Genomic DNA, 17,451 nt, shown 5'->3' with positions numbered 1-17,451 from the left:
ACTACATTATTTCAGGCCTAGCCAGGCCATCTCAAAATCACCTTTGGATGTATGACATGCAATACGACATAGGGGAGATTTTGTGTTTGGCACATCTTACTACTCTGGCCAGGACTGTAGCCAGATCAACAGCTGTAAAGAGAGAGAGAGAAAACGGTTTCTCCTCCTGGCACAAGGCAGGCAGAGATTATTCAGATAATATCATCTCGCTGGCCCCAGGATGGCCTGTTAGTTCAAGCTCCAAAAATAAACGCCGATTAATCACCTAACAGCAAGAGGAGTTCACCAGCACTTTGGATGCCTGGACCTCAGTTTAACCTTACTCAATAACTTGTCTCATGTTTTGTGTCACCCTGGAAGTTTGCAGCCTGGCATTTCTTTAAAGTCGGCTAGTTACAAGCTTAATTAAAATATTTCTTCTGATTCTTCTCAATGAATACATACATATATATATGTATGTATGTATGTATATATATATATATATGACTTGGAGAAATTAGACAATAGAAGGCTTTTTCTTCCTGAGGCCGTTCAAGAATAAGGCTAGCAGACATGAATAATTTGGACTGAAAATAGACAATAAGGAAAAAAATTATGGAGGGAAGCCCCTTTTTTTCTTTTTCTTTTTTCTTCTGACATGTTGCCATTACAGACAAGTTTTTCTTATGCTGTTCAAATAGAGAAAGTCGCAATTTGTCCAGAACTAGTCCCCATTTTACCATCACAGCTTAAAGGATGAGTAAGCAACAAATATTGTAAAATATCCCTTGATGTTTCATAATGCAGAGTTCATATTACTGAGTGCCAAGAATGTGAGACTTCAATTAATGTGGATTTTTTTATTATTATTTCTCAGCAAATCATTTTCCTTACATCAAAGATACTTTAAACTCAAAGGATCTTTATAATAAGTCTCTATAAAGACCACACAGTGTCATTGCTCTACATTGGGCCCCAGGGCAAATAAATATGAAAAGAACTTCCAGAACTAGCAGCTAGGTGGTGGACAGAGATGGCAAGAAACTCCAAGTATCCAGGACACAGGGTCATAGGAAGAAGTAGGGCTCCTGAGCTTATTTGTAGGCCTTGAGTCAGTAGTAATGACTAACAGGATTACAGTTTTCTAGTGCATTTGCACCAAGGATGGTTGGAAAGGTGAGTTACAGAGCTCCTTGGAAAGTCTTTAGGGTTATTTCCCATCTATGTAACCATAGATCGCTGATGCCTTCTATTTGTCTCATGGGCTGAATTGAATTCAAATGCATTGAAATGTATTGGACATGTTAGTCACTACTACCTTAAATCAGAATGATTTTAATGGGTTTATCCTAAGTGAGACTTATCTTTGGATTTAGCCCAAAGTATTTAAACACATTTCAAAATTATAAGGTTAAACAGAATTTGTGATGCAGTGAATTGTTGCATTCACAATTCTCCCACTTTTGTCTCTAATGTTTTTACACTGTTCCTCAGTGTTTTTATGCAGTTGAAAATCAATAAGAATGTATTGAAGGATATAAAAATGTCCCCTCTCCGCAGGAGCATTTGTGGGTATAGATTCAAGGATATTCCACAGTATCCAAAAGCAGAAAACATGTGTTCATATGATGTAGAATGGTTGTTTTGAGTAGCTGTCAGCCTTTTTTTAAACAAAATAACAAATTGTAACAAGGACATTTTGTGTCTTTAAAACACTATTGTTTATGTCTGTATAAAACAAAACAAAAACATACCTGTACCTGGCCAGTGTTAGAAATTCAGGGTCATTGTTTAGAACTCTTCAGCTGACAGTGTCATAAATACCAGCTATGCAGATCTAGTTTTGTGTGAATCCTGCAATGGAATGTGACTCTGGGGAGCTGAAGTATCCCATGTGCCTGGGTGAGTTTTAAACCATCTCACCATGTATAAGCCAGACAAAGTATGCCCACCATTTTTGCTACAGTCTATTGATCCCCTTATTTATTTATAAAATTATTTAATCAAAAGATAAATGCAAAAAAAAAATCTAAAAACTTTTTTAAAACAAGAGGCAGATTATGAAACATGACACTTTAAATTACCAAGAAATGAGTCTTATCCTAATGAGGGAAACATTGTGATGTTAGGTCTCACTAAAGAGGAAATTCCGGGTTGCCTCAAGAGAGAAGGCCCTTTCCTTAGCAGATGCATAACACCGTTCTGTTAAGACAGGCACTAAGAGAAGACCTCAAGATTTTGAAGCATAGGCAGGTTGATAAAGTGGTTTGAATGTTGGATTAGGACTCCAGGAGAGTCTAGGAGAATTCAAATCCCTACTCAAACATGTAAATACACTGGGGCTGCATCTACACTGCAGAAATAATCCAGTTTGATACTGCTTTAACTGCCATGGCTCAATGGTATGGAATTCTGGAAGTTGTAGTTTTGGGAGACATTTTGTCTTCTCTGTCAGAGAGCTCTAGTGCCACAACAAACTACAATTCCCTGGATTCCATAGCATTGAGCCATGGCAGTTAAAGCAGTATCTAAGCAGATTATTTCTGCAGTGCGGATGCAGCCTGCAAATCACCTCTCTCAGGTTCAAAGGAAAGCAAAGACAAACGTCCCCTAAATAAATCTTGCCAAGAAAACACTATGGTAGGGTCACCATAAAATGAAGTTAAATTTGAAGACCTACAACTACTCCTTCATGTACACTTCTCCCTCCACATTTGCAGGGGTTGGGGGCACAGGAGCCCAATGAAAATGAAAAGAAAAAAATAGATAAATAAACAGTACATTTTTAAGCAGAGAGAACAACACCTCTCTAGGAATTTCTGGGTCCTCCAGCAAAACTCTGTGGACAACATCTGCCAGAATTTGACCATATAATTATAATTATAATTATAATTATTATACTTTATTTATATAGCACTGTAGATTTACACAGCGCTCTACATGCAAACAATAAAATCGATAAAAATAAAACCTGCCAATGGCGTACATTCTACAAAATACTCATAAAACAATAGATAATAATACAAAATAGAATTAGATAAAAATAAGCAGGCAAGAAAGAATCATGTTGCAGAATCTACAAATACCTAGAGAAGTGTTTTCTCTCTGAATCTTTAGGTCCTCCCGTGCAACTTTATGGTCAACTTGCAGCAGAATTTTTCTGGAAGAGCTAGAGATTTGTAGAGAGAGAGCATATTAATCAAATCCACAAAAGTCAAAGCCACAAATGTGGAGGGAAGAGTGTATTTGTTGAACTATCAGTATTCAGTAGGTCCAGACTGTTTATATTTTCTTGTCTGTATTCCACTTCAGGTTTGTGTCAAGCTTCTACTACATATTTGAAACCAGAAATGTATAACTGAATCAAAAGATAGGTCAGATATTAAAAGAGGGCTTGCAGTGCACTCACTGTTCTTTAGCCCACCTTTTCAAGCCTGGCTGCAGGACATCTTTTAATTTTCCCCAGCTACTGATGGAGAAGGGAGCAGTAGATCCATGCAATAAAGGAAGCCAGCATGAAGAAGCAAGACTGGCAGGCTTCATTTGATTCACAGGCATGGGATTTTTGAGGTTTTGAACAGTAGAGGAACATATTTCATCATAATAAGAAATGTCTCTCTGTGACAAAATCATGTTCTTTGCAAGTTCCTGTGGAATACAGCTTCTAACAGCCTAGAAACACATACCATAATATTGTACACACTTCTTAAGGTTATCTATGAGGCCTACTCGTTGGAGAGCATGATTTCAGTTCAATTCAGTTGGAAAGCAGTACTTATGCCAAGATGCTAAAATATTCTGGTCTTTTTGGTAAATGATTGGATTATTGCCTAATTGATTGAGGTTTTGATATCAAAATTGGTCTTGCAATTTTGTTCTTGTCCTTGCATCCTTGCACCTTCATTTTAGCCTATGTCTTGGTCATGCTATTTCTGGGTTGATCATGGTATATATGTAGAGTTAGGGTAGATGGCTTTTTTTTTCTGGCCCCGTACAGGTTGAGTATCCCTTATCCAGAAATCTGAAATTCTCCAAAATCCAAAACGTTTTGAGTGCTGGCATGATGCTTCAAGGCTTTGATTCTGGAATATTTTGGATTTTAGTCAAGGGGCATATTACATACCTATACTGCATTTATGAGGTTGGAGAGAGAAACTGAAGAGAGATGAAAGGATCTGTGAAATGATGGGAATCTAAGCATGGCACTTGGCACAAATCCATACTTCCTGCCATTTCACAGATCCTCATATCTGTCTTCAGCCTCATAACTTTATACAGCCTCACAAATACAGTACAGGTACATGCTAACCTACTTGAATTCCAAAATAAAATTTAAAAACCCAGCTCTGAAATACTTCTGGTCCCAAGCATTTTAAATAAGGGATACTCAACCTGTACACATAATGCACATTAGAAGAGGGCAGCAGAAAAAGAGGAAGACCACCTTACAGATGGATAGACTCAATCAAGGAAGCCACAAACATGAGTCTGCAAGAACTGAACAGAGCTGTCAACAATAGGGTGTCTTGCAGATGTTTCATTCATAGGGTCACCATAAGTTGTGGCTGACCTGAAGGCAGTGAACAACAAGTTGTCTATATATTCTATTTACTATTTTCCTGCTCATTGTAAATAAATTGTGTCTTTATAGTTTGCATCTGTGTATATTACTATGGACCACTTCTGCTCCTTGTATATCCAATATCCAACTGCTTATTGTTTATTGAAATAAATATTGTTTATTGGTCCCTGACCTGGGACTCTATGTATAGAGGGTACAGAATTTTGCCTCCTGTTTTCCTGGCAGTCATGGCTTGTGACCTTAGCAGCTTTCCTAGAATGGGATGGAAAGATTCAGAACACTGTTAAACTGAAACATGTGACGAGTAAGTGCATTAGCACCACCAACCTCCATTATCACTTTTCTCACATGGAGAGAGACAGTTTGAAGAGCCTCTGCTACATCTAAAAGGGCTCAGTTATTCTGAACCCTGAAAAACTGATCATATGGACAGGCTCCAGACATAGCAGGCGTTTTCCCACCTACCTTTTCTTTCTATACTTTGATAGGAGAACAATGCCAAAGGGAGCAGTGTTTGAATGCTTGTGAATGAATGAGTAGGACTATGAGTTGCACAAAGTCTCAGTCATGCTGATATGAAAGGCCATAGATTACCTGCCCCAGTGGTGCCATGTAATTGTTAAATAGCAGGGGGAATAAGATACATTTAAGAGACATCATATGGCAGTGGCCAAGACATTGAACAGGAGCCTCCCAGCAATCAAATGTTCTTTACTCCAGTGTTGATGGAGCAGTGACTAAGGTTGCATCTACTCTGTAGAATAATAATAATAATAATAATAATAATAATAATAATAATAATATGATGCTTTATTTCTATACCACTCTTCCGAGACGATCAAAGCGGTTCACAGAATCATTTAAAAATTTCACATCATAAAAAGCAACCATCACAATATAGCCATCAATAAAAATCAATAAAAACCGAACATCAAGTAAAACAAACATGGAATCTATCAATTGCAATTAGTCATTTGAATCAGGGGGGGACAGTCTCTATAAGGAGTCCGAAGGAAATGCTAATCGGAAGAGGTGGGTCTTTAAAGCCTTTTTGAAGGCATCCAATGTAGAGGTCATACGAAGCTCTTCTGGAAGTTTATTCCAGTACATTGGTGCAGCCGATGAAAATGCTCTCTGGTGAGTTGCTGCTAGTCTCACCTTAGGGTGTACTAATACATTTTTTCCTGATGTTCTGAGAGTGCGGGGTGGACTATATGGGGAGAGGCGTTCCCTCAAGTAACTCAGACCCAAGCCATATAGGGCTTTATAGGTAATAACCAACACTTTGTATTGAGCCTGGAAGCTAATAGGCAGCCAGTGTAAAGATCTTAGTACCGGTGTTATATGGTCTGACCTGGAAGTTCCAGCAATCAATCTGGCTGCAGCATTTTGAACTAGCTGAAGCTTCCGAACCTGGTACAAAGGTAGCCCCATGTAGAGCGCGTTACAGAAATCCAAACGAGAGGTTACCAGTGCATGTACTACAGTTTCAAGGTCCCTTCGGTCCAGACAGGGACGCAGTTGGCGTATCAACCGAAGCTGATACCAAGCACTCCTGACTATCACATCCACTTGAGATGATAACTGGAGAGATGAGTCCAGGAGTACTCCCAAACTGCGGACTTTGTCCTTTAGGGGAAGTGTGACCCCCGTCCAGGACTAGATAATAATAATAATAATTTGTTTTATTTATATACCGCTATTCCAAAGATCATAGCGGTGAACAGCAAGTAAGCTAATTAGCAAGTAAGCCAATTTGCCCCCAACAATCTGGGTACTCATTTTAGCGACCTCGGAAGGATGCAAGCCTGAGTCAAGCTTGGGCCCTTTTGCTGGTCTTGAACTCGCAACTGATGACAAATTTCCCTGCCTGGACTTGGGGTGCCTATCACGAGTACCTCTGTTTTTTCTGGATTCAGCTTGAGTTCGTTTTCCCTCATCCATCCCATTACTGACTTCAGGTAAGCATGCAAAGGAGAGACGCCATCCTTAGTCACTGTATCAGTCGGAGACATGGAGAGATAAATCTGGGTGTCATCAGCGTACTGATAACACTGAGCTCCATGTCTCCGGATGATCTGTCCCAGTGGGTTCATGTAAAGGTTAAATAGCATGGGGGACAGAATGGCAACTTGGGGGACGCCAGATTTCAACTCTCTTTTGCGAGAGCAGCTGTCCCCCAGCCTCACCATCTGGAATCTTCCCGAGAGGTAGGACCGGAACCACTAGCACAGTGTCCTCAATGCCTAACTCTCAGGCGTTCCAGAAGGATACCATGGTCAATGGTATCGAAGGCCGCTGAGATATCCAAGAGCACCAGCAGGGTCACACTTCCCCTGTCGATGCCCAGACGAAGATCATCGACTAAGGCGACCATGGCAGTCTCAACTCCATATCCCGCTCTAAAGCCAGTTTGAAATGGGTCTAGATAATCGGTTTCATCCAAGACAGCTTGGAGTTGAAAGACGACTGTCCTCTTGATTACCTTGCCCAAGAATGGTAACAAAGAGACCGGTCTATAATTACACATCTGCAGGGGGTCAAGGGAGGGTTTCTTTAAAAGTGGTTTCACTATTGCCTGTTTCAAGGCCGATGGAAATATCCCCTCCCGAAGAGATGCATTAACTATACGATGTAAGGAAGTTTTTATAGCATCTCCTCCCTGAACGGTCAACCAGGAAGGGCAAGGATCGAGAGAGCATGTCATCCTTTTCACGCTACCAAGGAGCTTGTCCGCATCCTCAGTATTTACAAAATCAAAACAATCCAGAATAACATTGTTTCCAGAGTCACTGGATACCTCTATTATAGGTTCTGTCAAAAGACCAGCATCAAGATCCGCCCTTATCTGAGAGATTTTATCAGCAAAAAAGTCATTAAAAGCATCACAGCAGGCTATAGTTGGTTCTAATAAATAAAGGCTTCAGGGCAGTCGGTAGTTGTGTTAATTCCCTGACCACCCTGAACAGCTCTGCTGGATGAGACTCGGCCGATGCAATCCGTGCAGCACAGAACGAGTTCCGTGCTGCATCGATTGCCACTCCGTAGGAACGTAACATGTTCTCAAGGAGTGTCTTATCAGATAAGCGCTGATGTTTCCGCCAGTAGCGCTCTAGTCGTTGCACAGTCCGCTTCATCTGGCGTAATTCTAATGTATACCACAGTTTTCTATTTGGAGCGGGCCGTCTATCACCCCGGTAAGGTTCTCATTCCAGTTATTAACCAGGGTCTCAACAGAATCGCCATCATTCCCAAACATAATCCCCTATAGGGCATCTTGGAACCTTTTGGGTTCCATCAGCCTTCGAGGGCAGGCCATTCTAATAGGCCCCCCACCCCCGAGGGGTTTTTGAGTTGTGGCATTCAGTCCAATCTTGAGCAGGAAATGATCTGTCCATGACAGGGGGGAGATGTCATTTACTTCCACCCACGGATGTTCTCGGTCCGTACTGAAGACCACATCAAGTGTATTACCAGCACAGTGCGTTGGGCCCTGAACCAATTGGGACCGGCCCATGGCTGTCATGGAATCCATGAACAACCGAGCCGCACCTGATAGATCTGATAAGCTGGCCTCGAAGGGGATGTTGAGGTCCCCCAGAACTAATGAATGCTGTTCAACAGTACTTTAACTGCCATGACTTAGTGTTATGGAATTCTGGGATTTATAGTTTCGTGAGATAGCCTTCTCTGTCAGAGAGGCACAACAAACTACAAGTCTCAGGATTTCATAGCAAGGAGTCATGGAAGTTAAAGGAGTTTCAAACTGCATTAATTTTGCAGTGTGGCAGCAGCCTTAGACATTCAGAAACAATTATATCATTCTACCAGAGTGAGCTTTGAAATGTATTCTTTCCAGATAGGGTCTGTTTGTTGTCTTGACAATGAATTTTGGTTCCAAAGACATTTCCCTGCACTCCAGGAGTGTTCTGATTTATTTTATCACAGTGAACCATGGTTCTAGAATTTTCAATTCTTGACTTCTCTAAGCCTAACTCTCTTTAGAATGAACACAAAAGGAAGGTTAGTCACCAATTTGTTAAACAGTGTCTTTAATCTATAAATAAGTTTCTATGCTTACCCTATAATTTAAATCCCTGAGCTGGATTCTTCACATATCACATCTATGCATCTATGAAAAATGGTGGTGAGTCTCAAATTTAAAAGGGTGGATCTTGCTTCTATCTTTGACCTCTTTGCTGCTTCCCCTTGACACAAAAGAGGGAAAAAAGGTTAAATGACTTTTCAAATTAAGGCAGCAATAATTAAGTACTGACATTGTTTGTGATTTTCCAACTCTGTGAGCTAATGAGAGAGAAATTAGTGCTTAGCAGCAGGAGTTCCTGATAGTCAGTGCCAAATGTGAAATGTGCCAACAAGTTAATTTTGGTTTTAAGTACCTCACTTAAGTCTTTTTGAACAGTGAATTAGAATAGTAATTGTATTGATGTTATACATATGCTACCTTTGATTTTCAGAGACAGTTTTAAGAAAATGAGCCAGTATTATAAAGAGATACAACCTGTCCAAATAATATTTCTGACTCATAAATAATAGAACTCTAGTAGACTCAGGACCTAGTTGAAATGTAATGGTAAATCATGGTTTGTGGTTTCAAAAACAAGCCTGAACATTTGAATCCTTTCCTGCTCTCACTATCGAAGAGAGAAACTTTAGCTAAAATCAATATACAGTATTAGCAATGTGTTTGTTCTTACTATAGGTAATTGAAACAAGCCAAGATAAAATCATAGTTTGATAACCTGGTATGTCACCAAACAAAAGTTGAAACAAATCTCAGAGTTTGGATATAAGGGAAACTAGGATTACATCAAAAGTTGAAAATTATATTTCCTCTCACCTGTGGAGGAGATATGAAATAATATACCAGTTGAGGCACACTCTAACAACAAGCCATATTTTGTTTCATTATTTGTGAATGGGATCAATGAAAAATTGCATATGAATAAACTATAGCTAATTTAAATTAATATTTAGAGTGAGCCAGTGTCCTAAAGATATACTTCATTTTATGGGGAAACTAGTGAGATTTAAATCATAGTTCAACAGATTATAAATCATAGCACTACAATGCAAATTCAGTAACAAGTAGAAGCTTTATTTCCTTGTATGAAACAAAAATTGCTGAGTTGTGCTGAATTCTTCACATGATAGACAAAATTGCATTTGCAGATTTTATGGTAACTGGTGGAACACTCAGAATTAGTTCAACCAATAATGAGCTACAGCTTGTTTGAAGGCCTATTCCATGCCAGTGTGAGCAGCAAAAGAAATGATTCTTCTCTTCCACTATTGTATCTGCAAAAGGCCATCTGACAGAGACAAGGGCCTACTCAAGAAGACCTCAGAAAGAGAATGGAGATCACTTGGGAGTCCTTTGTGAATAATTTGCACAGAACATTGCAAATATAATCACTCAGGTCCCTTCTGACTTTGACATTACAGTTGATAAAAATCCATTGGGTGTAATCTTGGCTCCTTCTTGTAAAGTGATCTTGGATATTTTTCAGTTTGTACAGCCAAACAATGTTGATGGGATTCTTAGAGATCTGGGGGTTACTATGTGTCTTCTAGATCTTACCCTTTGTGAGTGGACTAGGTGAGTGGACAGTGCCTTTCTGGAGCAAGGCAGGATTCCAGCTTGTCATAATGAGGCATTCATAAGTCCTTTGTTGAAAATGTCCTACCTGAATCACAGTGTCCTGCATACTTATCAGCCAGTTTCCAATATGCCATTTTGTGGCAAAATAGTGAAATGTGTGGTGGTGTTCTACTTCCAGAGGTTTTTGGAAGAGGTAAGTTATTTAGATCTATTTTGATCTAGCTGCAGATCTCATTACAACATGGACACAGGTTTGATTACCTTGGTAGACTGTCTTCATGAACAGCAAACATAGACAGCAGGAAAGATTCTAGAGCAGATCATTAAACAGTCTGTGAACATTTAGAAGGAAATGCCATAATCACAAAAAGAATTAATTGAAAAAGATGACACAGGCGGTATGAAAATAAAAAATATAGAAGAAATCAATAAAAAGGGTTCAAGCTACATTGGTTTAACTATACACAAACTCAGAGTAAATTTTTGGTGGATATAAAGAAAGAAGGAATAGAAGATCAACAAAATGAATTAGATGACGTTATTTGGAAAAAAGACAAAAAAAATAAATAAGATATACAAAATCTTACTTAAAAGAAACACTGAAAAGGAGGTAATAAAAACCACTATGATTCACTGGGCCCAAGACTTTGGCCACTTGATACAACTTGAAAATTGGGAAAGAATATGGAAAAGAACACAAAAACTTACAGCTGCACAGAACCTAAAGGAGAACTTCATGAAAATCTACAGTAGATGGTACTACACTCCGGTAAAGCTTAAGAAAATGTATAATCTTCAAGAAGACAAATGCTGGAGGTGCAACAAAGTCAAAGGGACAATGTACCATATGTGGTGGACATGTGAGGTCATAGAGAGATTTTGGGGAAATGTCCATACCGCAATTCAATCAATATTTAAGATTAAGTTCCATAAGAAACCAGAATTCTATTTACTTAACATGACTTGTCTAATGAATAATGCCAAGGAAAGCACAATATGGAAAACATTACTTTATCTAATCACTGCCGCAAGACTCAAAGTTGCAATAAACTGGAAAATAAGCATCAATAATGGATTGGATTAAATCAACAAACTGAAGCTTATTTCAAACTAGACAAATATACTGATAGTCAGTTGAATGAAATATTGAATAACTGGAATTAAAAATTTGTGATGGATATGACACCACTCCACCTGAAAATTGAAGTTCAGTACGGATGTGCTTCTGGATTCAACCTTGAACTTGGATGCCTATAGTTTTGCAGCAGCAGGAATGCATTTGCACACTCAGAACTGGTGCCAATTGCATCCCTTTGTGTAGATGTCTAATCTCATCATCATCATTGCATGTCTTATTTACATTCCATTTGGATTACTGTGATGCACTGTACTTGGGGCTACCTTTTAAAAGTGTTCAGTAACTTCAGCTGCAGCTAGACTGTTGACTGGGGCAGGTTACAAGAAGCACAGAACTCCCTTGTTAAAACAGCTCCACTGGCTACCAAACTGTTTCCAGGCAAAATCCAAAGTGCTGATTATGACCTCTAAAGTGCTGCATGGCTTGGGTCCAGGCTATCTGACAAACAGCATTAGTTTAATTACATTTTAATAGTAATCTTTTCTATGTTTTTATCTTGAAATCATTCATAGTGCCAAAATATAATCTGAAGAATATTCCTGTAGAATTTAAGGACCATGCAAAGAACACAATTTGAAAGGAAAGTGGAAGATATTCTCAAAGTACTTTTGATAAATAGATCCTGACGAACAGATGGCATACATATAGAGCTATTTCAGCGTATAGAGAATTCACCAAAATGAAAGTTAACGGGTCCCAGAGCAAATTATGCCTAAACTATCGCTAGAAACAAAAATGACTAAACTGAAGCTATTAGGTTTATCATGAATTAACAAGTTTGTTGTTTTTGTTGTTTTTGTGTGACTTCAAGTAGTTTCTGACTTTTGGCAACCCTAAGGCCATGGGGTTTTCTTGGCAAGTTTCTTCGGGGGGGGGGGGGGTGTTGCCATTGCCATCCCCCAAGGCTGAGAGAGGGTGACTTGCCCAGATTCATCCAGTGGGTTTTATAGCCAAGCAAGGATTTGAACCCTGCTATCCAGAGTCATAGTCCAATGCTTAAAGCACATGATTAATTGGAAAAGACAGTAATATTTTGTAAATTGAGAAGCAGTAGGAAAAGAGGAAGGCCACATTACAGGTGGATAGACTCAACAGAAGTCACAGACCTGAGTTTGCAGTAATTGAGCAGGGCTGTTGATGAGACAGTATTTCATTCATTGGGTCACCATAAGTCATGGTTGACCTAATGCTATATAACAGTTTTTATCTATACTGTGTTTTTTAAACACTGCAAGACCCTTTGAATCCCAGTTCTTAGTTGTAAATGAAGTTAGTAACAACGAAAAGAAACACTGTAGGTACCAAGTCATACAGAGACCTATACTAAGAATGTACCTATATGATATGGACACAGGCCATGCAAAGTCATGGCCTAGAAGTTTTTGGCTTATATCTATGGTCTCAAACAGACAGGCCAAAAGGGCTGTCAGACCACGTTGGGGGCATGGTGTTTACATGATACCTGCCTCAAACATGGCTGGAAGCTGTGCCAAGCCCATCCCAGCCCAGAAGAGCCAATCCAAAAAAGGGGGGGATGCTCCTTTTCAGCGACCTAGTTCAGGACCGCAGCAGCGGTCAGGTTCAGGACCATGGCAGTGACCCTGATCAGGACTGGGTGTGTACAATTGCCATGGTCCTAGCATGAACAGTGGTGCTGTCATCCTGGTGCACACATTTTGGGCCGTCTGTTTGGGGCCTACATGAGTAGGTAATGGACTTTATGGATCTTGTTTCTCTCCCATCCTCTCTGCAGTTGCATGCAAATTATAGTGTATCAGCTGCTATGCACACTACTCATCTGCATTCATCTTCCTTTGTATTGTACCCTATATTTCCTAGATCCTTCTCACCAAATAGTGACCATGGCCCAAGTCCTGTTAGTTAGTTTCAACTACATTAGGCTCATTGAATCCATGTTGAATTTTGAATTAACATATGGGTCTACTCTAGTTGGAAACAATAGGATTCAGGCCTATTATCCCTAGTAATTCAGCTCTGGTGACTAGTTCAAGTATATTACACTTCTTTTAAGACTAGGTTAGATTACTACTTCTTGCTGGAGGCAACAGAAGTTTGATAAACCGCATATGTCTTTTATACTCTTGGGATGAGCAGTAAACAGCACAAAGACCTGAATGCTAGAGCACAACATGATCTGTGTAAGTCATTTGTGTGGATGGTGGCAAGATAGTCAGTTGAAAGATTCCAATATTGTCTCCAAGAAAGCAGATACTGTTATATGTGTGTAGAGCTTTTATACCCAGAAACATACTAATCCATTTCTGCTAAATGAGAACGACCATATCCATGTCCCAGTGTACAGTCCACCAGCAGAAATCTCTAATTTGTCATGTTCCAACACAGACTGAGGCAACCCATTCACAATATAAATGGAAAGAAAGGCACTTTTGACTTCTCCTTGACACAGTTTGATTGAACACAACTGTAATCAGGTCTTACTGCCAATGAACATTTAGAAAGAATTATTCTGAATCTACAAAACTAGTCTTCATAGAGCACTTGTTCTGAAACACTTGAGGTTTTCAGATGAAAGATGTGATCTCTCAGCTATACACAACAAAAGCTGCTAAAAGCATTAGACTGTAATAACTATAAATCAACATATGGCAAAATTATGCAATTAGGTAAAAGGAAAATCTCTGTCCAGTCAAAATGGTTGAAGAAGCCCACTGCATTTTGTTCCTCTTGCTATCTATTAATTATTTATTATACATCTGTGCAAACATTGTTCCATATTGGTGTTGGATAGAGCCCACTGTAATGAAGCCAACCTGGTACTGCCCACAGTGTCAGATATCTGCAGTATCAACTTGAGTGTTTAAATTGCTATAGCTCTCCTGAGACTTTTCGATTATAATTAAAAACATTAACAAGAGCTGGCTACCATGTTGGTGTGAAGACAGCTTTGTGTGCAAAGCATTACATGAAATTCCACTGAACTTGTATGGTCTCTTAACAGCTCATCCTGTACTGTTGTTTTTGGCAAGTTCACTAGACTATACAATAAATCACAGAAAGAAAGAGCTTTTTGGCCTCGTGTTGTACAGCCTGCCATAACATTAGGCTGTAGGAGCCTGTTCTGTTTTTAGACATCCTTTTACTAACCTAGCATTCATAATTTATGATTTCACTGTAAAATTCTTGCAACACTACACCAAAAGTAGTGCTTCCCTTTAATTAAGTGCTCTCAGTAGGAAAAACGTGAAACTGATGTGCAAAACATATCACTGTACACAGTGATTGATAGTGATTACTTCTTTATGAACCCTGCCTGAGGGTCTGAACTTCCTGATGGGTAAAATGGGCCATGGGCTACTTCCTGAGATTGCCTAGTGCAGATGAGTCAGTTTTAGTAATATCAGAAGAATTCCTCAAGGCACAGTATGGAGACTCTTAGAATAAAAACTTGCAATAAACTGTTTGCCTTTATAGTTACTTATGTAATTCCTTCTTGCAGAAATTCTGTTTCAAACAACAGTAATCACTACCATCATTGTGATAACTATATTTGTATTATTCATTCTTCCTGCTTTTAAAAAATCTGAAATATATAAAAATAAAAATAGCATAGCATATTCTCTAACTTTATAGAAGGATGTTGCAACCAAAGAGTCTTAGTAACCTATTAGTAATTTTTATGGAAGATGGTTCCAAAGCCTTTTTGTCCATTTCTTCCTTATAGAATTTATAAAATAACGGTAAAAGATTCAAGACTCCTTTCATTATAAAGTTATTTTAGTGCATTTTAAATTTTCATTTAAATTCAGTGATTTTAAATTCAAATGTAGATTGAATTCAAATTACACTTGTGAAATATTTAGTTACTAGGGACACATGATAATTTTGTTTCAGTAATTTTTTACCTGAATTTACCAGAATTGCAAACTTAAACTGTAGGACAAAGTGAAAGTGGCAGATTTGTCCATGCCTTTTTGTTAATTGTGTGTAGCTTCATAGATTAAAATATTCATTTTGTAGGTGTGGTTGTGATTATCTATTTATTCATGTGTGGTCTTTTCTTTTTAATATAGATTTGGACCTGGACTAGTTATCTATTGGTATGGATTTATTGAGGAGTTGGATTGTCATCGCAATCGTGGTATCTTGCTGAAAGACTGCTTTCCTGAAGACATAGTTACTCTTTGAGACAACATGAGTGAACAGTGAATGGAAGAAAATTTAGAGGAAAAGGAGAATCCGGAAGCAATTTTATTTCCCTCCAATATAAACTACTGGCAACATCTGCACTGAACTTGGGTTGAACTCTTACTGCCTGGGATCACCCTACTAGTCCTTTAGATAAACACATCAAGGGTTTCTGTTTTACTTCAACCCTCTACTGATGCAAGCAGCCAAAAGCTACAGACACAGCCCAAACATTATCAGCATTTCTGTCTCTGTCAAACAGTTTATAGATAGCTATAATCTTTCTTCCTTCCGGAGGGCTTCTCCTTGCACTTTCAACAAAAGAAATGTTGGAGGCTAAAAGGTGTGGCTTTCAGTTTTCCTCCCTGTTATGAAGTCACCTCAAAAAAATGCCTTCTGTCACAAACCTTTTTCTGGCCAGTGTTAAAAATCAAGCTAACACAAACTTGGTTAGTACTAGATAGCCATTCTTAAGGTTTGTATTTTGCTAGGATAACTCATAAAATTGGGGGGGAGGAGTATAACATCTGGCAAGGCATTGTTTTAACTGAACTTCCTGGCTTTCAAGGCACAAAGTCAAACGACTGACACTTTTAATGTAATTTTAATTGCTGATATATGAGCTACTGATTTTCATGTTGTTAATGGCAAAAGATAATTGTAAGATTTTTGTTTCCTGAAAAATGTTTTATGTCAGATCATGAAATTAGAACTCAAAAATGTTTATAGTGTATGTTAAAATATAGGGGACATTTTAGTGCATGTGTTTTAAAGTGAAATAAAGTGAAATCTGTTTGAACATAGGTCTCTCATCCAGGAAATCTTACTTGTTTATTTGTTTGTTTGTTTCTCAGAACAAGGTACAGCCAATAAAACCAATATGCAACCATTTAATCAATGCAAAAAATTTTACAACAACCTAAGCAATTCAAACAGAAGAAAACAAGCACTGATAATCTGGAAATCAACCCATGATCTTATTAGAATTATAGAGGTGGAAGAGACCACAAGGGCCATCCAGTCCAACCACCTGGCATGCAGGAACTCACAATCAAAGCATCCCTGATAAATGGCCATCCAGCCTCTGTTTAAAGACCTCCAAGGAGGGAGACTCCACCACTATCCGAGGAAGTGTGTTCCACTGTTGAACAGCCCTTACTGTCAGGAAGTTCCTCCTAATGTTGAGCTGAAATCTCTTTTCCTATAGCTTCCAGCCATTGTTCCAGGTCCTGTTCTCTGGAACAGCAGAAAACAAGCTTGCTCCTTCCTCAATATGACATCCCTTCAAATATTTAAACAGGGCTATCATATCACCTCTTAACCTTCTCTTCTCCAGGCTAAACATCCCCAGCTCCCTAAGTCGTTCTTTGCAGGGCATGGTTTCCAAATCCTTAGCCATTTTAGTTGCCCTCCTTTGGACTCGTTCCAGTTTCTCAACATCCTTTTTTAATTGTGGTGCTTAGAACTGGACACAGTGTTCCAGGTGGGGCCTGACCAAGGCAGAACAGAGTGGCACTATTACTTCCCTTGATCTAGACACGATCCTTCTATTGATGTAGCCTAGAATCGCATTGGCCTCTTTAGCTGCTGCATCACACTGTTGACTCATGCTCAACTTGTGGTCTAATAGGACTCCTAGATCCATTTCACACGTAGTCTCATTAAGCCAGGTGTCCCCCATCCTATATCTATACATTTCATTTTTATTTTATTTTTCCCCAAGTGCAGTACCTTACATTTTTCTGTATTTCAGTTCATTTTATTAGCTTTCTAATCTATCAAGGTCATTTTGAATGTTGATCCTGTCCTCTGGGTATTAGTTATTCCTCCTAGTTCTGAAATGCTTGGTAAATAGCCAAGTTTTAACTTGACACCAAACGAGGGCAATGTCTGTACCAGTCAAGCCTGTAAAGGGAAGGCATTCCACCTGCAGGGCACTACAACCAAGAAAGCCCTTCTCCT

General features: G+C 38.9%; 1 protein-coding gene across 1 annotated transcript in view; it reads left to right on the top strand.

The window, feature by feature from the left end:
- The window catches only part of LOC149314860 (CDAN1-interacting nuclease 1-like), a 174,262-nt gene extending 158,000 nt beyond the window's left edge, over positions 1-16,262 (top strand). Inside the window, exon 11 of the mRNA XM_089523542.1 lies at positions 15,375-16,262. Coding sequence (XP_089379668.1) covers positions 15,375-15,489 — 115 coding nt within the window. The 3' untranslated portion in view covers positions 15,490-16,262. The remainder of the gene's footprint in view (positions 1-15,374) is intronic.
- The last annotated feature ends 1,189 nt before the right edge of the window (positions 16,263-17,451 follow it).

Source organism: Sceloporus occidentalis, unplaced genomic scaffold (assembly GCF_023333645.1).
Source record: "Sceloporus occidentalis isolate IW3139 unplaced genomic scaffold, rSceOcc1.0.p SCAF_4, whole genome shotgun sequence".
Lineage (NCBI taxonomy): Eukaryota > Metazoa > Chordata > Lepidosauria > Squamata > Phrynosomatidae > Sceloporus > Sceloporus occidentalis.
The sequence above is the reverse complement of the archived record's forward strand: the minus strand, read 5'-3'. Positions and strand labels throughout refer to the sequence as shown.